At 53.7% G+C, this 22,527-nt stretch overlaps 1 protein-coding gene across 4 annotated transcripts in view; it reads left to right on the forward strand.

Moving 5' to 3' along the window:
• The window catches only part of HAGH (hydroxyacylglutathione hydrolase), a 30,585-nt gene that overhangs the window by 1,169 nt on the left and 6,889 nt on the right, over positions 1–22,527 (forward strand). Inside the window, exons 2-9 of one of the 4 annotated variants that reach the window (XM_011957458.1) lie at positions 3,433–3,608; positions 4,104–4,168; positions 6,340–6,457; positions 7,125–7,233; positions 8,304–8,407; positions 8,582–8,683; positions 15,344–15,423; positions 15,810–16,088. In XM_011957458.1, the coding sequence (XP_011812848.1) occupies positions 3,504–3,608; positions 4,104–4,168; positions 6,340–6,457; positions 7,125–7,233; positions 8,304–8,407; positions 8,582–8,683; positions 15,344–15,423; positions 15,810–15,909 (783 nt within the window). In that variant the 5' untranslated portion in view covers positions 3,433–3,503 and the 3' untranslated portion in view covers positions 15,910–16,088. Of the gene's footprint in view, positions 1–3,424; positions 3,609–4,103; positions 4,169–6,339; positions 6,458–7,124; positions 7,234–8,303; positions 8,408–8,581; positions 8,684–15,343; positions 15,424–15,738; positions 16,089–22,527 lie in introns of those variants that run through there. The other 3 variants (XM_011957455.1, XM_011957454.1, XM_011957457.1) reach the window with 3 other exon arrangements.

Here is a 22,527-nt window from a genome sequence, read left to right on the forward strand (position 1 = left end):
AGCGCAGGGCACTGGGCGGGCGGAGGCGCGGGCAGGGAGGCGTCCCTGGCGGTTTCCAGATCTCGCCAAAAGCTGTCAAGGCTCTGCAGGGGGTAAGATGTCACCATTGCTGAGGAACGGACAGGGATTTAGAGGTCCTCAGAATTACCGTTTTAGGGACGTTAGGGAAATTCATAAGGGCCCAGGCAGAGAGTTCCAGCGGGACTGTGTGCATCGGCAGGGCGTGCCTGCCTCATTCTAAGGGAGCCCCCAGCCCCCGTATTTAGTGCCGCCCAGTTCAAGGGAAGCAAGATGCTGTGAAACTTCCTGATTTAAAAAAGAAGTGCAGTGAGGCACGCCTGTCATCCCAGCACTTTGGGAAGCCGAGGCGGGAGGATCCCTTGAGTCCAGGAGTTCCAGACCAGCCTGTCAACATGTTGAGACCTCATCTCTATAAAAACTAAACAAAATCAGCCGGGCGTGGTGAGACCCAACTGTAGTCTCAGTCACTTTGGTGGCTGAGGTGGGAGGATCGCTTGAGTCCAGGAGTTCGAGGCTGCAGTGACCCGTGATCGCACCACTGCACTGTAGCCTAGGGGACAGAGTGAGACCATATCTCAAAAAAAAAAAAATTTTTTTTTTTTTGTGGGCCAAACCACACATTTCTGGACTTGGCCCAGGCCCCAAGCTGCAGGTCCTTGGCCTGTTTGTACAAAGTATTACAGTTACAAAACAGCGAGCCGGGAACATTTCCAGGCAGTGTTGGGCTGAGTGATAGGGAAAGGGAATAAGGTTTCTGCTGGTGCTAGCACCAGCTGCGTCTTTCCTCAGAAATAAAGGCACCTCCATGGGTTGTCAGCTTCTTTAGGAGGCTGTGATGGTCCCCATGGGAGGCTGAGCACCAGTTGTGAGGCAGTGCAGTGGCCAATCTTGGCTCACTGCAACCTGTGCCTCCCAGGCTCAAGCGAGTCTGCTGCTTCAGCCTCCTGAGTCGCTGGGACTACAGGCACTCGCCAACACGCCCGGCTAATTTTTGTATTTGAGTAGAGATGGGGTTTCACCATGTTGGCCAGGCTGGTCTCTAACTCCTGACCTCAAAAGTGATCCACCTGCCTCGGCCTCCCAAAGCGCTGGGATGACAGGCATGGCCATCGCCCATGGGCAATATTTTTGTTTGTAATGTTCTGCTAGTATCAATGGAGCTCCTTTCCAGGAGGATGCCCTGGCACTCAGGGAATCCTGTCGCAGCCCTTCTGCACCCCACCTGCAGCCCCCAGCACCCACACTCTGCTTGGTGTGCTCCTTGGGCTGGGGTGGTACTGAGGCTAAGGGGAAGGGGAATATCGCAGGAAGCTGCTTATATAGAAATCTCAGTATATTGTACCTGAGGAGAATGATCTGGAAAATGCCCGGCTGATTGTCAGACGGGTGATAGGATATCTTTGTACAGTGAAACTATAGTTTGGGCAGTTTCTCTGGCTGTGGAAATAAGGTCGGATTCCCCATTTAGATGGGCCCTGGAGACGTGTGTGTGTCTGTCAGTTGGAGGTGCTGCCCATTTCTGGATCCCTTTTGGGAGAAGCCCCTGCCCTGGCACCTATCCCAGGATTGCACTGTCCCCTGCCTCCTTCTGTGGTTTTTTCCCCCTGTAGAGCGGAACTGAAGGTATTGTTGAGGCCCCCATGTATTTTTAGATTTAGTAGGAGTTTCATTGCTGAAAATACTTTTGCGTTGGTCAACTGGGTGGTAGACACTTTTGTCCCTTGGCCATCCACTCCTCCCACCTCCTGGGCCTCTGTGGCAGAGTCCTTTGGGTCAGTTGGATGGTGTTTTTTTTTTTTTTTTTTTTTTTGAGACAGAGTCTCACTCTGTCACCCAGGCTGGAGTGCAGTGGCGCGATCTCGGCTCACTGCAAGCTCCGCCTCCCGAGTTTACGCCATTATCCTGCCTCAGCCTCCCGAGTAACTGGGACTACAGGCGCCCGCCATCTCGCCCGGCTAGTTTTTTTTTTTTGTATTTTTTTAGTAGAGACAGGGTTTCACCGTGTAGACCGGGATGGTCTCGATCTCCAGACCTCGTGATCCACCCGTCTCGGCCTCCCAAAGTGCTGGGATTACAGGCTTGAGCCACCGCGCCCGGCCCTTGGATGGTGGTTTTGTATCCTCCACACTTGAATCTGGCGCAGTTGTGGCCGGCTTTCCGTCTCAAAGGAACTGCTGATTCTTGTGCACATCTCACATTCGTGCTGTTCAAGAGCAAGTATTGTTTTTTTCTGAGACAGTCTCACTCTGTCGCCCAGGCTGGATTACAGTGGGGCAAGCTTGGCTCAGTGCAACTTCCACCTCCCAGGTTTAAGCGATTCTCCTGCCTCAGCCTGCCATCAAGTATTGGTTCTTTCTGGCCAGAGGCTGAGAAGGGCTATAACTGCATGGAACGCAGGCTCGCTTAGTCAGTGGTGGCAACACAGCTTGCTGGAGGGCAGATGGCCAGGCTGGGGCACCCCCCGTCTGTGTTCCCTTCTTCATGTTCTGTCCAAGTCCGGGCTGCGAATACCCCAGAACTAGCGGCGGTTTGCCTCACAGTCACAAGCTGGCCATCCTGTCCTTTTAGAGTTCTCAAAAAAGAAAATAGAGATCATAAGTCTGAAACAGTTGATTTCCATGAATGTGAGTCAGTTCCTATGTTTTCCTTAGGGATATATGAAGATATTCCTTTTGGTTCTTTTTTTTTCTTTTTCTTTCTTTTCATTTTCTTTTCTTTTTTTTTTTATTAACAGGTTCTTGTTTTGTCACCCAGGCTGGAGTGCAGTGGCACAGTCATAGGTCACTGCAGCCTGAAACTCCTGGGCTTAAACCTCCAGAGTAGCTGGGACTACAGGCACGCACCACCAGGCCTGGCTAAGTTTTAAATTTGTAGAGACAAGGTCTTCCTATGTTGCCCAGGCTGGTTTCAAACTCCTGCCCTCAAGCAGTCCTCCCACCTCAGTCTCTTAAAGCGCTGGGATTCCCAGCAAGAACCACTGTATTGGCCAGGCGTGGTGGCTCACGCCTGTAATCCCAGCACTTTGAGAGGCCGAGGTGGGCGGATCATGAGGTCAGGAGATCGAGACCATCCTGGCTAACACGGTGAAACCCCCTCTCTGCTAAAAATACAAAAAATTATCCAGGCGTGGTGGCGGGCGCCTGTAGCCCCAGCTACTCAGGAGGCTGAGGCAGGAAAATGGCGTGAACCTGGGAGGTGGAGCTTGCAGTGAGCCGAGATCACACCACTGCACTCCAGCCTGGGCAACAGAGCGAGACACCGTCTCAAAAAAAAAAAAAAAAGAACCACCGTACCTGGCCAGGATATTCCCTTTCAAAGGAACCTAGAAAGGCTGGGAAGCACTGCATTTTGTGCATCCTGTCGTGGAGGGCCTGGCGCGGACACCAACTGAGTTGTGCTCTGTGTCTGCAGGTCCAGCCCTGCTGGGAGTTCTCCACCACCACACAGATTTGCGGAAGAATCTGACCGTGGACGAGGGCACCATGAAGGTGGAGGTGCTTCCTGCCCTGACCGACAACTACATGTACCTGGTCATGGATGATGAGACCAAGGAGGCTGCCATCGTGGACCCGGTGCAGCCCCAGAAGGTGCGCAAGGCTGTGCCCGGCTCTCTGCCCTCATCATCCAGCTCGGAGTTCTCACCCCCGATGGGTTTCCTAACCGCAGTGTCCTTGCAATTTTGCCTAAGCTAAATGGAAATTAGTCACCAGCCACTCTGTTACAGGGCCCCAAGAAGCGTGGAGGCAAGAGGCAGTGACACAGAAAACGCTGTGCTGTAAAATCCCGGGCACTTGGCTCTTCTTGGAGGCTTTCTGCCCCTGCATGCTGCCTCTGGGGGTGGTGCCCTCAGAGCTAGAGGGGCTTGGAGCAGTCGTAGGTAGTTGCAAGAGTCAGTCTGAGCAGGAAGGAGAAGGTGCTTTCACTGGCTCTGCTGGAGCAGGGCAAGCCGGCAGGGTCAGGACGGGCCATGTCAGCGGCCCCTCCTGGCATGTCCTGGGTTCCACTAGGCACCGTGCTGTGTAGGCGGGAGAGCCAGGCCTGGGAGTGTGACGGGCCTTTGTCCTGCCCTGGGGTCACTGCAGGTCGTGGACGCGGCGAGAAAGCATGGGGTGAAACTGACCACAGTGCTCACCACCCACCACCACTGGTAAGTGCCGGCGCCACGGGGGCCCGGGTCTTGCCTAGGGGTGCGGGACCTGGTTCACTTCTCGCCCTCGTGGATTTAGGGACATCAAGACCTGTCTCCCCCCACAGCTCTGTCTGCTGTGTGAGGATAGGCCCCCAGCAGACTTCTGAAAAGACGCGGGGCTCACTGTTGCCCCCAAGGGGCGAGTCTGGTGCTGCAGTGACTGCGAGGCCCCGAGGCCTGCAGGGTGAGGGGAGAAGGCTACAGCCTTACCCTCAGGCTCCACCCCCCTGCTCTCTCCTGGGCCACGCGGGCTTGTGCCCTGGCACGTTGGCCTCAATGTTGGGGAGGAAATGACTTTACAGGTGAGTTTTATAAAAAAAGAAAAACAAAAAACAAAGAAAAAAAAAACAAGCAGCTGGCCGGGCACAGTGGCTTATGCCTATAATCCCAGCATTTTGGTAGGCTGAGGTGGGTGGGTCACTTGAGGTCAGGACCAGCCTGGCCAACGTGGTGAAACCCAGTCTCTACTGAAAATACAAAAATTAGCTGGGCGTGATGGCAGGAGCCTGTAATCTCAGCTACTCGGGAGGCTGAAGTGGGAGAATCACTTGAACCCTGGAGGCGGAGGTTGCAGTGAGACGAGATCGCGCCACTGCACTCCAGCCTGGGTGGCAGAGCGAGACTCCGTCTCAGAAAAAGAAAAGACAAGCAGCCATATCTGGAGAGGTTGGGTTTTTGAAAATTTTTGAAAATAGATGAATAAAGCGCTGTGTCTGGGTTCTAGGGCTGGCATTGCCTGCTCAAGGCCCTTGTTTGGCTTTTGGAAATTTCTGAGGCTCTTCAAAGCTAGAAAAAGTGTTTGACTCTTTCTTCTTTTTGCCAAGCAAGCACCCGAGGGCAGCCGGCACTTTTCTCCTGAGCTGGGGCCTGTCTGGCACTGGTTTAGGGCCTCTGAACTATGACTTCCCCAGCCTCTGTGTTGGGGTGAAATGAAGCCTTTTGTCGTCTTCTTGGTGGTGGGAGCGCCATGCTGGTGGCTTGGCCAGAGTTTGATGGAAGCATCACGGTTCACACACAGCCAGACTCAGGCCTGGAGAGTCTCAGGCTCTGTGAGTCGGGCCTCACAAGCCTCGGCGGGGTCATCAGAGGTGTCCATGCAGGGACCTGGGCTCCAGGGGCGGTGCTGGCAGCCTCCCTGGCCCTTATCCTGTGTGGCTGAGCTGCTGTCTCTCAGCACATTCGCCTGCCTGTCGTGCGAGGCCCCTGCTGCCACCGTGCCTCCTCCAGGGAACCCTGGTAGTGGCCTCCGTGTGGCTGCCTGGCGCATCACAGCTTGTTGCAGCTCCTTGCCTCTCCCGGCCTCGCTGCAGCCGTCTCTTTCCAACACTGTGGTGCTTTTGAGCTCCCGGCCCCGCTGACCTTCATGCCGCACGTGCAGTCCTAAGCCAGGCCCTGGCGTCAGCGGGGTGGGGTTTGCTCACTGGTGGTGGGTGGTGATGGGCAGACTGAGGCCTGTGTGCCATGCCCTCCTGAAGGGTGGGAGGGGCAGAGCGCTGCGGCCACCACTCCACCCTGTTATCTTGGGGCCCAGCGGTGCCAGGGCGGGTGGTTTCTGGCGTGGTCGCTGGTGTTTTCATGGGAGGCACATGAAGGAGTCTGATGTCATGTGGGGCCCGGGAAGGGCCCCTGCGACGGCCCCTGTCTGAAATGCAGGTCAGGCAGGTTCTCCTGGGCAAACCTGGGCGCGCAGGAGGCATCTCCATCTGCTGCGCATCAGAAGGCTGACCCAGGCTGGCCTCCCCTGTAGACAGACCGCCTCGGGCCAGCTGCTCATCCCAGACGCACCCCAGGTGATTCCCATGCTGAACAGTTTGATCTTCTGCCAGAATGTCGGGTCACAAACTGGGCAGCACATCAGGATCAGCTGGGGGCTTTCAAAAATTAAAAAACCCCACCCCCAGGCCCTCCCCAGACCCACTGCACCAGGACGTGGGGGTGGGAACCAGGTGGTGCTTTGTAAAGACGTCCAGGTGATAACCCCAGGCCCCCACGCTCGGAACCCAGGCCACAGGATCATCCAGGTGTCTGTGATTTGCTTCCTCGGCTTCCTTTGTGTGTGCAAAATAAGCATCCTGTTTGACCAGGGTTTAAAAGCAGCAGGCAGCCCAGGTCTCCCGTTTGACTTCCAGGGATCATGCTGGCGGGAATGAGAAACTGGTCAAGCTGCAGTCGGGACTGAAGGTTTATGGTGGTGACGACCGTATCGGGGCCCTGACTCACAAAATCACTCACCTGTCCACACTGCAGGTAAGGAGTGAGCCCTGGAGGTGCCCCAGCGTGGCCCTGCCAGGAGCAGTGGGGGGCCCTCCCTGCGTTCTCTCTGCTCCCTAACCCGGTGACCCGGGAGTGCTCTCAGTGGTCCTCTGCGGTAGCATGGATGGTCTTCTCTGTCTAGGCACAAGGACAGGAGTGTGCAAAACATGGCTGTGTGCGGGGCTGTGAAGCAGGGCTCCGAGACCCTGGGGCGTGGGCCACGTGGGTGGGGTCTCGGTTCGAGAGCGCAGCACACAGGCGGGAGGGCGCTGTGAGGGGGTCTTCAGCCTTTTTGAAGGTGTGAACATTTTTGAAGTAAAGAATTGGGGCAGATGGGGACAGAGGAAAACAAAAGGCCACGTGTGGGAAGGAAAGCCATCTTTCCTAGCCACATGCCGAGCGTGGATTCGGCTGTTTTGAAGGAGAAAACAAGCCCCTTGGTTGTTGACATGCAAGCGCTCTCGTTCCAGGGTGGCCCTGCACTTGGGGCGCACCCATGGAGTGAGTCCCCCAGTCCCGTGGCGGGGAGCGCCTGCCCAACCTTCACAGGCATTTCCCTCGGAGCTGAGGCGGCCCCGGAGGGCCCAGGCTGCGCACCGTGACCCCGGGCGACGCTCTCCAGGGTGTCTGGGAGCACATGCTGTCGCTTGCTTTATTTAAGGTGGGGTCTCTCAACGTCAAGTGCCTGGCGACGCCATGCCACACTTCAGGTCACATCTGTTACTTCGTGAGCAAGCCTGGTGGCTCGGAGCCCCCTGCTGTGTTCACAGGTGCGTGTTTGGGTGTGGGGGGCCGTGGTTCTTTGTGAAGACCCTGTGTCTCCTGCCAGGCAGGCTCACGGGGGCAGCTTCGTGGCTTTCTGTGCCGCTGTGAGGACCCAGGGGTGGGTGCTGGGAGCCTCGTGGTGGGGCTGGCCGTTTCTTTCTCCGACGGGTTTGGATCGTGGTCTGGAAGGAAGTGACGCCTGCAGCAAGGGCTGTGCTGGCAGAGACTGCTGGACAGCTGGGGTCCTCGTGGATTCCACAGGAAAGGAGTCAGTTTCTTCTGGCAGGGTGAGAGGTGGCTCAGCCCTGGGGCTGTGTTCTCGATGCCGTAGTGTGGACTCGGGGATCTGTGCCAGTCTAGGGGCCCTGCCTGCCTCCCAGAGTTGTTGCAGACCCGTGGAGGCACCTCTGGAAGTCATATGGCCAGGGGACGGCCCCACTGTAGGCCGGGCCCTTCATGGCTGCAACCTTCAAGGCGGTGTGGAGGCTGCTGGGGGCAGGGACTGCCTCCCATGCTTGTTACTGTCATCTGGTCCCGACTGGCCTCACAATGCGGCGTTTCACCCGGTGACTCGGTGTGGGACTTGCACGGCCGGGAGGCCTCCTGGTGGCCCAGAGCCACACTCGGGCCGCATACCCCGCTGTGGGTGAGAGGTGGTCCCGGTCAGCTCAGCCAGGGTGGTGAGACCTTGGTCACAGGGTGGCGCTGGCTGCTGGGGCCAAGGGAAGACAGGAGCCAGGCACGGGCCTGAGAGGGGCTGCTGGGTGTTCGGGGAGAGGGCTGGGTTTGTGAGAGTCTCAGAGCCACAGTTGGTGGGACTGGGGGCTGGGAGGGAGGAGTGACTTGGGTTTCGGGTCTGCACGGCCAGTCAGGTGGTTGGCACTGTCAGCTGAGACTTGGAAGGAGGTGTGGGAGCCAGAATGCAGGGTGCTGAGTCTGGGCAGCCGTGGCTGGAAGGCAGCCAGGGTTCAGGGCCTGGGCCTTGCTGGTGAGTGTCACCCTGCTTCTGGCCCCCTCCTGAGTCCCAGCCACCAGCCTCGAGTGGCCCCCACCTCATGGCTGTCCTTGTTTCCAGGTGACACCTTGTTTGTGGCTGGCTGCGGGAAGTTCTATGAAGGGACTGCGGATGAGATGTGTAAAGCTCTGCTGGAGGTCTTGGGCCGGCTGCCCCCAGACACAGTAGGCAGCGCCTCCCAGTGGGCCGGGGTTTGGAGGGCCTCACCCAGGGCGGGCCTGCTCTCCCTTCTGGCACCCACTCACTGGACACCCCCCTGGGAGGGTCCAGGTCCCGTCCCTGAGCACTTCCACGGGTGGTAACAGCCTTCTGAGCTCAACTGTTGCCTGTCTCCTCAGAGAGTCTACTGTGGCCATGAGTACACCATCAACAACCTCAAGTTTGCACGCCACGTGGAGCCCGGCAATGCCGCCATCCAGGAGAAGCTGGCCTGGGCCAAGGTGAGTGGGGCTGTCACTGTGCAGTGCTTTCCTGTGGGCTGCTCAGGGCTACTGTGCACGGTGGGGTCACCAGTGTGGGTGGACAGTCACACTTCCGAGCCCAGAGAGCAGGCCTGGGATTCCGGCCAGTGTGGCCCAGCTCGCCCTGCACGGCGAACCCAGGGGTTCTGTTGAGATTCTTCTGCCTCAGACGCTGCATGTCTAACAGGTGCCCAGCCTGTTCCCATATTCTGAGCAGTGGGGTCAGGCTGGCACCATGTGGCTCCGCTGGCTCTCCAGGCCACAGAACGTGGCTCTGTGTCCAAAGGACTCTTAGCTCCATGATGGCCCCAGGTGAGCCTCCATGGCATAGCCCAGGCCAGCTGGGCCAGAGACTGCAGTAGCAGGAGGGGCTCTCCAGGAGTATTTCCCCGAATTCACTGGAAATGCTGTCAGAAGCGCACACACCTGGTGGTCTCAGGCGTGGCTTCCCTCTGCTGAGTGGAGAGTCGCTGCCTTGAACAGGTTTATTGTTTTAAGTAAATCACTTGTTTTTGTTGAGCATCTTTTTCAATTTAGAGGTTTGTTATTTTATAATATTCATAAAAATTCAAACTCTAAATCAGAAGAATCATAAATATTCATTTTGTGTGTGTGTGTGTGTGTGACGGAGTCTCCTTCTGTCGGCCAGGCTGGAGTACAGTGGCATAATCTCGGCTCACTGCAACCACCACCTCCTGGGTTCAAGAAATTCTCCCTGCTGGCCGGGCATGGTGGCTCACTCCTGTAATCCCAGCACCTTGGGAGGCCAAGGTGGGTGAATCACAAGGTCAGGAGATCGAGACCATCCTGGCCAACATGGTGAAACCCCATCTCTACTAAAAATACAAAAAATTAGGTGGACGTGGTGGTGTGTGCCTATAGTCCCAGCTACTTGGGAGGCTGAGGCAGGAGAATCGCTTGAACCCAGGACGCAGAGGTTGCAGTGAGCAGAGATCATGCCACTGCACTCCAGCCTGGCGACAGAGCGAGACATTGTCTCAAAAAAAAAAAAAAGTCTTCCTGCGTCAGCCTCTCAAGTAGCTGAGATTACAGGTGCCAGCCAACATGCCCAGCTAACTTTTCTATTTTCAGTAGAGATGGGGTTTTGCCATGTTGGCCAGGCTGGTCTTGAACTCCTGACTTCAGGTAATCCGCCCGCCTCGGCCTCCCAAAGTGTTGGGATTACAGGCGTGAGCCACTCACTGCGCCTGACCCGTGTGTCTCTTTTGAGTGGGCAGGTTGCAGTTTGAGGAATGTTGATGTTTGCACCTGTGTAATCCCCTCCACAGTCCAGATGTAGAACTTTCCACTACCCCAAAGGCTCCTGTGCCCCTCCCATGTGGCGTCCCCGCTAGCTGTTGCTCTGCTCTGACCTCAGGTCACTTTCTAGAGTTTCCCATGAAGAGAAGCACATTGTTCTGTCATCTCTGTGGCATTCTTGGCCCCGCCGAAGTTGGTGAGGGTCAGCCATGCTCTTTGCTTCTTAGTAGCCCATCGTGTGGAAATGCTATCATTGTTTTATCCATTCGTTTGTTTCCAGTGTCTTACTATTTGAATAAAGCTGCTAGGAATGTTTGTGTACAAGTCTTTTTGTGGGTATGTTTTTATTGCTCTTGGGTACCTACCTAAGAGTGGAATTGCTGTGTTGTGTGGTTAAATGTATGAACCGTTTTCCAAAATGGTTGTACCGCTCTGCAGTCCACCACCAGTGTGTGAGTTCCAGGGCTCCACACTGTGCCCGCACTGCACTGGGTCGCTGGTCTCTTTAATGTTTGCCATTCTAACTTGCATGTGGTGGTGTCTCACTGCCTTTAAGATGTGTATTTCCCCATGACGAATGGGGTTGACCATCTTTTCATGTGTGTGTTGGCCTTTGGATGCCTTCTTGTTAAGTTTATGTTCAATCTTTTGTCTATTTTAAATATTGGGTTTGGCCTGTTGGGTTGCTCTTGTAAGAGTTCCTTATATCATCTGGAAGATACATATTTAAAAGATGTTTTTCTCTCCCAGCTCCTGGCTTGCCTTTTCATTTTCTTAACATTGTCTTTTGGAAAATAGTTTATAGTTTTGGTGAAGTTCAATTTATTCATTTCTTTCTTTTCTTTCTTTCTTTCTTGAGATGGAGTTTCACTCTTGTTGCCCAGGCTGGAGCGCAGTGGTGCGACCTCAGCTCACCACAACATCCACCTCCCGGGTTCAAGTGATTCTCCTGGCTCAGCCTTCTGAGCAGCTGGGATTACAGGCACCCGCCACCACACCCAGCTAATTTTGTATTTTTAATAGAGATGGGGTTTCTCCATGTTGATCAGGCTGGACTCGAACTCTCAACCTCAGGTGATCCGCCCGCCTTGGGCTCCCGAAGTGCTGGGATTACAGGCGTGAGCCGCCGCGCCGACCACTCGTTTTTATTTTTTATGTTTCTCGTGCCCTTGCTAAGAAATCTTCGCGTACCCCTAGCTCACAAAGACTTTCTCCTGTGTTTCTTCCTAGAAGTTTTAAAGTCTTGGCTTGTGTATTTACAATTTACAATGTGTCCTTTCAAGATGGTGTTTGTGTTTGTGTGTCCTGCGAGGGTGAGGGTAGAGGTTCACCTCTCACAGTGTGATCCTGACGTGTTTAGTGCTGTCTGTCGAAGGACTGTCCTTGCCTCCCTGGATTGTCTTGGCACCTTTCTAAAGAGAATGGACCCTCTATGCCCGAGTCTGCTTCTGGTCTCTGCTCTGTCTCGTTGGTCTGTATGACTTGCCACGGTGTCCGAGCACAGCATCTTGATGATTCTAGCTCTGTGCTGTCTTGACATCAGTAGTGTAAATTCTCCAATGTTCTTTTTCAAAATGGTTTTAGTTGTTTTAAGCCTTTTGCATTTCCGTTTTTAGAATCATCTTGTGAGCTTCTACCAAGAAAGCTGGCTTGGCTTTTGATTGGGACTGTTGTGATAACTGATTTGGAGAGAACTGAGATCTTAACATTGTTTCTGTGAACTTTCTATTTATTAAGGTCTTTAGCTTTTCTCAGCAGTGTTTTGGAATTTGTGTGTTCAAGGTCTTGCACGTGTTATTACATGATCACTAAGCACTTCTGGTCGTGATTATTTGTTGATACTAGTTGGAAACACAGCGGATGCATATTTTAATTTCCTTGGTGTCTTAGTCTGTGCGGTGTTGCTATAAAGGAATACTTGAGGCTGGGTGACTTACAAAAGGAGGTTTATGTGGCTCATGGCTGTGCAGGCTGTAAGCAGCATGGCCTGGGCGTCTGCACCTGGCGAGGCCGCAGGCTGCTGCTGCTCATGACAGAAGGGGAAAGGAGCTGGTGGTGCGAAGCATGTGGTCAGAGGAAGGAAAGAGTGGGGGCACAAGGTTCTCTTAAGCCACCAGTTCCTGTGGGAGCTAACAGCAACAACTCACACTTGGAGCAGGGCAGCCACTCCCAGGGGACCCCCATCCACACACCTCCGTTAATTGGGGATCAGATTTCAGCATGCGTTTGGAGGGACGGACATCCCAGCTGCTGCCCCCAACCCCGCGTGTGAACACCCAGGAGAAGGGAGTGGCCAGGCTGGACGGGAGATGTGTTTGACTTTTAAAGAGGCTGCCAAACTCCCCTTCCCTGGTGCTTGTGGTGTTCGCTTTCCTGCCAGGAAGGCGTGGGCGCGCTGGCTGGTCCGGGTCCTCCCAGCACGCAGGCAGTGGAGCCAGCCTTTTGGAAGGAGGTGCTGGAGCCCCATCCCTGGTGAGACGCAGCCTCCTGCCTGGCTCCTCCCATTCTGCAGCCTCTGGTTTTCTTAGCAGTGTGTTTTGAGCAAACATTTTTAATTTTAATGAAGTCTAATAGATTCTTTTATGGTTCATTCTTTGTCTTCCATCTAAGAAATCTTTGCTTCTCCCAAGGTCAAAAAATTTGCCTGTATTTTCTTTTTGGAATTAGTATAGTTTTAAAATTTAGATCAGTATGAATTCCCACCCGCCAAATGTCTGCTGGATCTGGAATGATATTCTTGCTTTATTCCTGATTTTGACAATTTGTATTTTTTTTTTTTTGGACAGCGTTTTGCTCTTATTGCCCAGGCTGGAGTGCAGGGGCGTGATCTCGGCTCACTGCAACCTCTGCCTCCCAGGTTCAAGCGATTCTCATGCCTCAGCCTCCCAAGTAGCTGGAATTACAGGCATGTGCCACCATGCCTGGGTAATTTTTGTATTTTTAGTAGAGACGGGGTTTCACCATGTTGGCCAGGATGGTCTCAAACTCCTGACCACATGATCTGCCCGCCTCAGCATCCCAAAGTGCTGGGATTATAGGCGTGAGCCACTGCGCCTAGCCTGTGATTTTTTTTTTTTTTAAATTGGTTGGGGAGGGACAGTGTCTTGCTCTGCCGCCCAGGCTGGAGTACAGTGGCACAATCGTGGCTCACTGCAACCTCTGCCTCCCGGGTTCAGGCGATTCTCCTGCCTCAGCCTCCTCTAGCTGGGATTACAGGCCTATGCCATCATGCCTGGTTAATTTTTGCATTTTTGGTAGAGAGGGGGTTTCACCATGTTGCTTAGGCTGGTCTCGAACTCCTGGGCTCAAGTGATCCTCCTGCCTTGGCCTCCTAAAGTGCTGGGATTACAGGCATGAGCCACCGCGTCCGGCCTCATTCTTTTTAATAGGTGTAAAATAGACTATTGCGTGGATGTCACCCATAAATCATTTTACCAATCCCAATAGGAGGGACATTGAGAGTTTTCAACTCCTTCTGGACCCTGGAGTCCCGAACCCACATGAGGTAGAGCTCTTCGGAGCTGTGCTGCAAGGACTCATCTTATTTTTTCTTTATTTTTTGAGGCAGAGTCTCACTCTGTCACCCAGGCTGGAGTGCAGTGGCGTGATCTCGGCTCACTACTGCAGCCTCTGCCTCCTGGGTTCAGGCAATTCTCTTGCCTCAGCCCCCTGAGTAGCTGGGATCACAAGCATGCGCCACCATGTCCAGCTAGGTTTTGTATTTTTAGTAGAGACGGGGTTTCACCATGTTGGCCGGGCTAGTCTCAAACTCCTGACCTCAGGTGATCCACCTGCCTTGACCTCCCAAAGTGCTGAGATTACAGGCCTGAGCCACTGCGCCCGGCCTGTCTTCTTTGGCAGACGGCGTCTTGCTCTGCTGCCCAGGCTGGAGTATAGTGGTGTGGTCTCGGCTCACTGCAGCCTCCACCTCCTGGGTTCAAGCGATTCTCCTGCCTCAGCCTCTTGAGTAGCTGGGATTACAGGCACCCGCCACCACACCCAGCTGATTTTTTGTATTTTAGTAGAGATGGGGTTTCACCGTGTTGCCCAGGTTGGTCTCAAACTCCTGACCGCAGGTGATCCACCCGCCTCGGCCTCCCAAAGCATTAGGATTACAGGTGTGAGCCCCCATGCTCAGCTGACTGACCTTATTTTTGTCTTTAAATGCTTCATACTTTGTAGAAAAAATAGCTACAACATTAACTCATTTTAATAGGTAACCCAAAAGCTTATGACAATTTGTACTTCCTTTGTTTTAAAGATATCCTTAAAAGTGTTAACTTTTCTTTCCTCATAGGAGGTAGAGGAAGATTTTTTAGGATTGAGAATGTTGGTGGGAACACAAGGAATATTATAAAACATTCTCAGATTCTTTTCACCAGAAGGGAAGAATGGATTAGTGAGAAACCATCTTGGCATCTGCCAGACCCCCACTCGGTACAGCTCCACCAGCTGAAGGGTCACTCATTGACACCACTGCCCACAGCAGGTGGGGACCCTTGGGAGTGAGGCCGCGGTGGTCTTGAGCCTGTGCGTGGGTGCCAGCAGCTTCTGTCAGAGCTCTGCCCGGAGGCCTCCTCATGCGGCTGTGGTAGAAGGGCCAGGGCTGTGGGGAGACCCACTGTTGGCCCCGCGGCTGGGTTTGCATTCTCCTCCCCCCGCCTCCACCTATCTGCCCTGGTCAGTGTTGTCAGAAGGGAAAGCGTCTCTGTCTCGAGTGGAAGTGACCAGCTGCCTGCCTGCGGGGGCTCCCGTGTCCCTCCTCCCTGCGCTTGCTGTGAAGGTGCAGCTGTGGTGGTTTCTTTTGTGTCTCCTGCATTGTTATTACCTCCGTAACGTGAAATGTAAACCACGTGAATGAAAAGGAAGCTCTGTCCCTGTCGTCCTCTCCAGGACGGTGTGGGAAGGTGGATGTGCGCCTCATCCTTGACATTGGCTTCTCTTCCCTCTTCCACACGCACAGACCCTCCGGCCTCTACTCACCTTGCCTTCTCAGCCTTTGTCAGTCCAGCGGTGTCCTAAGGTTACCAGGTGTTCTGAAGCATCTTTTTTGAGACTTGATGTCACTGTCACACAGGCTGGAGGGCAGTAGCCCAGTCTTGGCTCACTGTAGCCTCAACCTGTGCTCAAAGGATCCTCCCATCTCAGCCCCCTGAGTAGCTGGGACCACAGGTGCCCGCCACCATGCCTAGCTAGTTTTTTGTATTTTTAGTAGACGTGGGGTCTCGCCATGTTGTCCAGGCTGGTCTCAAACCCCAGGGCTCAAGTGATCCATCTGCCTTAGCCTCCCAAAGTGCTGGGATCACAGGCGTGAGCCCCCATGCCCGGTCTGCCATCGTTTAAAGTTTCTGTGATTAAAGCGGCGTGTTTCTCTTGCAGGAAAAGTACAGCATCGGGGAGCCTACAGTGCCATCCACCCTGGCAGAGGAGTTTACCTACAACCCCTTCATGAGAGTGAGGTGAGGGCCCAGGGCAAGTGGTGGGCGCAGCCCCTCCCCTTTGGCAGTCCCACTCCTACACACACAGCGGGGTGCATCTGAGACCCCAGATGGCTGAGGCTGCCCTGGGGAGCTGTAGGAGGTGCAGCCGCAGAGCCCCACCACTCTTCTTGGGGGGGGGGTCCAGCCTTTCCTGGCGCCTTGGCCGGGGTGTGAGTCCTTCTGGACCCTGGAGTTCAGAACCTGTCAGAGGGGGAGTGGCTGCCACCTCCCTGCCCTCCGTGTCCTCCCAGGGCTGGCTGGGCTACAGCCAGCACGAGTCACCTTCCTCTGCAGTGGCCCTGGCTGCTCAGGTGGGCGGTGGGCATGGCTCTGCACAGCCTGCAGCCCGGTGCTGGCCTCTGCAGGGAGAAGACGGTGCAGCAGCACGCGGGTGAGACAGACCCCGTGACCACCATGAGGGCCGTGCGCAAGGAGAAGGATGAGTTCAAGATGCCCCGGGACTGAGGCCACCCTGCACCTTCAGAGCATTTGAAGATGAGGCTCTTTTAGGTAACTGGCTTTCCTGCTGGTCGTGCAGGAAATTCAGTCTTGATTTAACCTTAATTTCACAGCCCTTGGCTTGTGTTATTGGATGTTCTAATGAATATTTATAAGAGAAGTTTAAAAAGTATTTATTCCCATAACTTACACTTGCAGACTGTTTTCTTCTGGCCTTTAGGCCTCCCCTCTCCCCTCGGGCCTTCTTCCTCTTCTTCCTCCTCCTCCCCCGTGAGCCACTGCAGTCCCCCCACCCATGCTTCAGGTCAGGACCCCGGCGGGGGGGGTGCGCTCTCTCCCTGGGTTTCCTGGCTCTGTAGGAGAGAGGATACCTGGGGTGCCCTGGGTTCTTCCTCCTTCCCTTTGCCACCACCACCCCGCCCCAGAGGAAGCGACACCTTTCTGGCTCCCAGGTCACCGTTACAATCCGCGTTGACATGGGATGAGTGGGCTCGGGCCCTTCCAGAGCAGAACCCCATCCCACCAGGGCCACGGCTCTCCAGCTGCTGCTGTCCTGGGCTGGGGAAGGCGGCTCGGTGTTTGTGCCTGAAGCAGGTGGGGGCTCCTCACCAAGTTTCCAGCTCAGCTGGAGGGGCTGCTGTGGCTGTGCCTGTGCTGTCTCCTGTCCCGAGCTCCCAGCATGGGGGTGGCTGGGGCTGCAGGAAACCCTGCCCCAGCTGCCCAGAGCCTCTGGCACTTGGCACCACGCTCATTCCCATGCCCCATCCCACCCTTGTCCCTTCAAAGGCTGCCCCCACAGGTCTTCCTGGGGAATCCCGAGGGTTGCGATGGCACACTGCATCGTGTCACCCCGGGACTCCTGTCTGTGGGCATGAGCTGGTGCCTTTGCTGTGGCCTTGGCTGGGTGCCAATGCGACGGTCAGACCCACGGCTGCGGTCGGCACCTCTGTAGCCCATGCCTGTCTGATCTGCTCAGGTCCCTGGCAGGGAGAGGTGGCCGTGTCTTCCTGGAGGCGGCCAGATCCCACGACCTCCAGGCAGTGCCCTGCTCGGCAGCACCCCCAGCCCCGTCTCTGCTTGAGAAAGCACACACCGCCCTCTGGGGAAGCAGCCAGCTGGGGCGTACTCTTGGCCTGTGACCCCAGGAGAGCTGGGTGGGTGCCACATGTCCTGCCCAGGCTCTGGGTGTGGCTCGCGGCAGAGGGTCTGCGAGGGAAGGGCAGGAAGAGGCAGGCAACCCCTAGGGCTAATCTGAAACTGAAAAAATGTATGAGGCCGGGCGGGGCCATGCCTGTGATCCCAGCACTCTGGGAGGCCGAGGTGGTGGATCACCTGAGGTCAGGAGATTGAGACCATCCTGGTCAACATGGTGAAACCCCGTCTCTACTAAAAATACAAAAAAAAAAAAGCCGGGCATGGTGGTGGGCGCCTGTAGTCCCAGCTACTTGGGAGGCTGAGGCAGGAGAATGGCGTGAACCCAGGAGGCGGAGCTTGCAGTGAGCCGAGATTGTGCCACTGCACTCCAGCCTGGGCGACAGAGCAAGACTCCGTCTCAAAATAAATAAATAATTTTTTAAAAAAAGTTACCTGGGCAGGGTGGTGTGTAGCTGTAGTCCTAGCTACTCAGGCGGCTGAGACAGGAGGATCGCTTGAGCCCGGGAGTTCAAGGCTGCAGTGAGCCTTGCTTGTGCCACTGCCTTCTGGCTTGGAGGACACAGAGACCCTATCTCAAAGAAATTAATTAATCGCACAGTTGAGCGGCATTTAGTCCATTCACAATGCTGCGCCCACCTCCCGCATGTTCTGAAACATGTGACTGATCCACTGACTGACCGACTGCCCTGTCAGTGCAGCTGTGAAGGGAGGCGACTCTGTGGGGCCCACACCCCCTCTGCCATCTGGTCGTGAAGACAGGCTCTTCTGAGTGGAGAGGCAGAGCGGCCCTGGGGACCTAGGAGCAAGCCTGGCCCGAGGCTTGTGGATTGAAGAGGAAGGCTGGCACTGTACTTCCAGACCACACGCATTGCCCGTCCCCTCAGAGGGTCACTGATCTGACTCACCCCTCTGGGATGCCGCCAAAGCCAGGTGTGTGTGAGGAGGCAGGACACACATATTCCTTCTCTTGCTTTCTTCTCCCACTAACCCTACCCCAGTTCAAAGAGTTTGTTCTGTTTGTCAGCAAATATTCTTAGGCCAGAACCTTAAATGCTTCCATTCTATAACACTGTGCTCATTTGTAAACCAATAAGTAATTTTAACAGCCCTCTGTGGATGCAACAAATGCCTGACATCTGATCTTTTATTTTCTTGAGACAGGATCTCTGCTGCCCAGGCTGGAGTGCCATGGCATAGTCTCAGCTCACTGTAGCCTCTGCCTCCTGGGCTCAAGTGATTCTCTTGCCTCAGCCCCCTGAGTAGCTAGGATTACAGGTGCCACCACCATGCGCAGCTAAATTTTTGCAGTTTTAGTAGAGACGGGATTTCGCCATGTTGGCCAGGCTGGTCTTGAACTCCTGACCTTAGGTGATCCACCCGCCTCTGCCTCCCAAGTGTGAGCCACCGTGCCTGGCCCTGATGTCTGATCTGAATGGTAGGGGTGGTGGGGCAGGCAGTAGTTATGGGAGTTGACAGTGCTTAGAGGGAAATTTATAGCTTTTACCACCTATGTAATAAAAGGGGGTCTCAAATAAAAAACGTTTGGCTGGGCGTGGTGGCTCGCCTGTAATCCCAGCATTTTGGGAGGCTGAGGCGGACGGATCATGAAGTCAGGAGATAGAGACCATCCTGGCTAACATGGTGAAACCCCGTCTCTATTAAAAATAGAAAAAGTTAGCTGGGCGTGGCAGCACATGCCTGTTGTCCCAGCTACTCAGGAGGCTGAGGTGGGAGAATGGTGTGAACCTGGGAGGCGGAACTTGCAGTAAGCTGATATCATGCCACTGCACTCCAGCCTGGGTGACAGAGCAAGACTCTATGTCTTTAAAAAAAAAAAAAAGTTGGCTTTGGCCGGGCTCAGTGGCTCATGTCTGTAATCCTAGCACTTTGGGAGGCCGAGGTGGGTGGATCACGTGAGGTCAGGAGTTTGAGACCAGCCTGGCCAACATGGAGAAACCCCATCTCTACTAAAAATACAATTAGCCGGGCATGGTGGTAGGCGCCTGTAATCCCAGCTACTGGGGAGGCTGAGGCAGGAGAATTGCTTGAACAGGGGAGGCAGAGGTTGCAATGAGCCAAGATCATGCCATTGCACTCCAACCTGAGTGACAGCGAGACTTGGTCTCAAAAAAGAAAAAAAGTAGAATTCTACTTTCAGCTAGAAAGAAGAACAAATGAAACCTAAAGAAAGATTAGAGAGGAAATGAGTAAACTAGAAAGCAGGAAAACCAAAAGTTCCTTGAAAAGATCAACAAAATTGTCAAACTCTTAGCCAGACTGACTACCAAAAGCATGAAAGAGGGGACATCATTACCAATCTTACAGAAATGAACAGGACTTGGAATACTAGGAAAACCAACCAACTAGGTGAAGCTGACAAACTCCCAGAGGGACACAAATCACTTCAACTGACTCAGAAACAAAATCTGAATAGACCTGAAACAAGAAATTATAGTATTGAGAAGCCCTAAGTTTTCCTACAGGAAGCCTGTGCCCACAGGGCTGCCGCTGTGAACTGTCAGGAACACTAACCATTCACAATCTTCAGAACGTGGAGGACAAGACGCGCTCCCCCGAGTCTAGGGGCTAGAGGCGGCGAAAGGCATCACAATCCCCGCCCCCACCCCACAGACCAGTGTCCGTCATGAACACAGATGTAAGGATCCTTAACAAAATATGAGCAACCCAAACTTGGCAACATCACACACCATGACCACGTGGGTTTGTCACAGCAAAGTGAGGTTGCTTAAACATCTACAAAGCACTTACGATCATAAGCCTCATTAATAGAAAAACAGATGCCTGGGAACGTCATAAGCCTCATTAATACAAAAATAGATGTCTGTAATCCTAGTACTTTGGGAGGCTGAGGTGGGCAGATTGCTTGAGCCCAGGAGTTCAAGACTAGCCTGGGCAATATCGCGAAACCCTGTCTCTACCAAAATAAAAAGAAACCAAAAAGTAGCCAGGCATGGGAGCGTATGGTTATGGTCTCAGCTACTCACAAGGCTGAAACCAGAGGATCATGTAAGTCCAGGAGGCGCAAGTTCAGTGAGCTGAGATCGTGCCGCTGCACTCTAGCCTGGGAGACAGAGCGAGAGCCTGTTTCCAAAAGAAAAAAAAAAAAGCACCCATAAGATCCATCTCAATCAATGCAGAAAAGCACAGTACAAAAGTCCCATTCCTGTTCCTGATAAAGAATCTCGCAACCCAGAAAGAGAAGGGGGCATCCCCAGCTAGAAAAGGCCGTCTGCATTAGGCCCCAATTGCTGCTGGGATAGGTCACCACCACCTCAGTGATTTAAAACAACACAAGTTTAGGCTAGGTGTGGTGGCTCACACCTGTCATCCCAACACTTTGGGAGGCTGAGGAGGGTGAATCACTTGAGGTCAGACGTTCAAGACCAGCCTGGCCAACATGGCGAAACCCCGTCTCTACTAAAAATACAAAAATTAGCTGGGTGTGGTGGCGCATGCCTGTCATCCCAGCTACTTGGGGGGCTGAGACCAGAGAATTGCCTGAACCCAGGAGGTAGAGGTTGCAGTGACCTGAGATCACACCACTGCACTTCCAGCCTGGGTGACAGCAATACTCCATCTCAAAAAAAAAAAAAAACAACCCAAGAACCAAAACACGAGTGTATCTTGCAGTTTGGAGGTCAGTAGTCTGACACGGGTCTCACGGGACTAAAAGGAAAGTGTGGGCAGGCTGCGTTCCCCGCAGAGGCTCTGGGAGAGGTTCCATACCCCCATCCTTTCAAGAGGCACTCTTGGCTCGTGGCCCTTCCTGCTACCTTCAAAGCCAGCAACAGCAGGCTGAGTCCTCCATGCCTCAAGGCAACTCCTCCTCTGCTTTTAAGGACCATACGATTCCCTAGGGTCACCTGGAAAACCCAAGCTACTCCATTTTGGGGAACTGACCTGAAATTGGCACCTCTCTGGGTGGTGCGGCCTCACATCCCAGGGCCCGGGGTCAGAATGTGGCCATCTTTGCAGTGAACACTATTCTGCCTCCCAAGCTGGTGGCGTAGTTCATGGTGGGTGACCGTGGTTCCCTCTAAAGGCAGAACAAGACGTTTCATAAGATGCTTAAAAAAAAACCCACACACACACACATTGGAAAAAGTAAAAGTGTCTATTCATAGCACAAGGGTCCTCTACAGAGCAAGGCCTATGGGACTCACACAACTGGAAAAAGGAAGTTCAGCTGGGCCTCGGGATCCAGAGTTAACAGATTCATCACCTTTCTACAGACTACGAACTATCCAAACAAAACCCAGATTCCAGTCACCAGCATGGAAACTAGAACACGCACTTAGGAACCAGCTGGTGAGGGAAACGGACAATTTATACACTGAAAATAGAAGCTATTTGCTGAGAAAAATGGAAAGACAACCCACATTCATTGGGAACGAGACTCCTGTTACGATTTCCGTCTCCCCAGATGGGCCCACGGATCCCATGCAGGTCCTGTTAAGATCCCAGCAGGGGCCGAGCGCGGGGGCTCACACATGTAATCTCAGCACTTTGGGAGGCCAAGGTGGGTGGATCACCTGAGGTCAGGAGTTCGAGACCAGCCTGGCCAACACGGTGAAACCCCGTCTCTACTAAAAATACAAAAATTAGCCGGGTGTGGTGGCCCATGCCTGTCATCCCAGCTACTCGGGAGGCTGAGGCAGGAGAATCGCTTGAACCCAGGAGGTGGAGGTTGCAGTGAGCTGAGATCGTGCCACTGTACTCCAGCCTGGGCAACAAGAGCAAAACTCTGTCTCAAAAATAAAGTGTGACAGTGGTGTAAGGAAGGGTATGAAGAACAACAGATCAGAGTTTAAAATAAATCCTTGTATTCATGGCCATCTGATTTTTCAACAAAAATGCCAAGACATTTCAATTGGGAAAAGGAGAGTCTAACAGATGGTGTTGGGACAATTAGATATCTGTGGAAGAAGTGACTTGAGACCCTTCCTCATATCCTCATAAAGTAACTCAGAACGGATATCAGACCTAAATATAATAGCTGAAGCCACCAAACTTTCAGAAGCAGCTGTAGGAGAACATCTCTGTCAGGTTAGGCAAAGAGTTGTTAGAGAAAAAAAAATCACTTGGAACTTGTCACAATGAAAAACTTTTGTACTTTAAAAAGACAACTTTTTTTTTCATTCTTTTTGAGATGAGGCTTTGCCCCGTTAACCAGGCTGGAGTACAGTGGCATGATCATGGCTCACCGCAGCCTCAAGCAATTCTCCAGCCCCAGCCTCAGCTTCCCGAGTAGCTGGGACCACAGGTGCATACCACCATGTGTGGCTAATTTTTGTATTTTTTGTGGAGGTGGGGTCTTGCTATGTTGCCTAGGCCAGTCTTGAAATCTTGGGCTTAAGCAACCCTCCAGCCTCAGCCTCCCAAAGTGCTGGGATTACAGATGTGAGCCACCACACTGGGCCAAAAGACAGCTTTAAAAAAAAAAAAAAA

Source organism: Colobus angolensis, unplaced genomic scaffold (genome assembly GCF_000951035.1).
Source record: "Colobus angolensis palliatus isolate OR3802 unplaced genomic scaffold, Cang.pa_1.0 Scaffold443, whole genome shotgun sequence".
In the NCBI taxonomy this organism is placed as follows: domain Eukaryota; kingdom Metazoa; phylum Chordata; class Mammalia; order Primates; family Cercopithecidae; genus Colobus; species Colobus angolensis.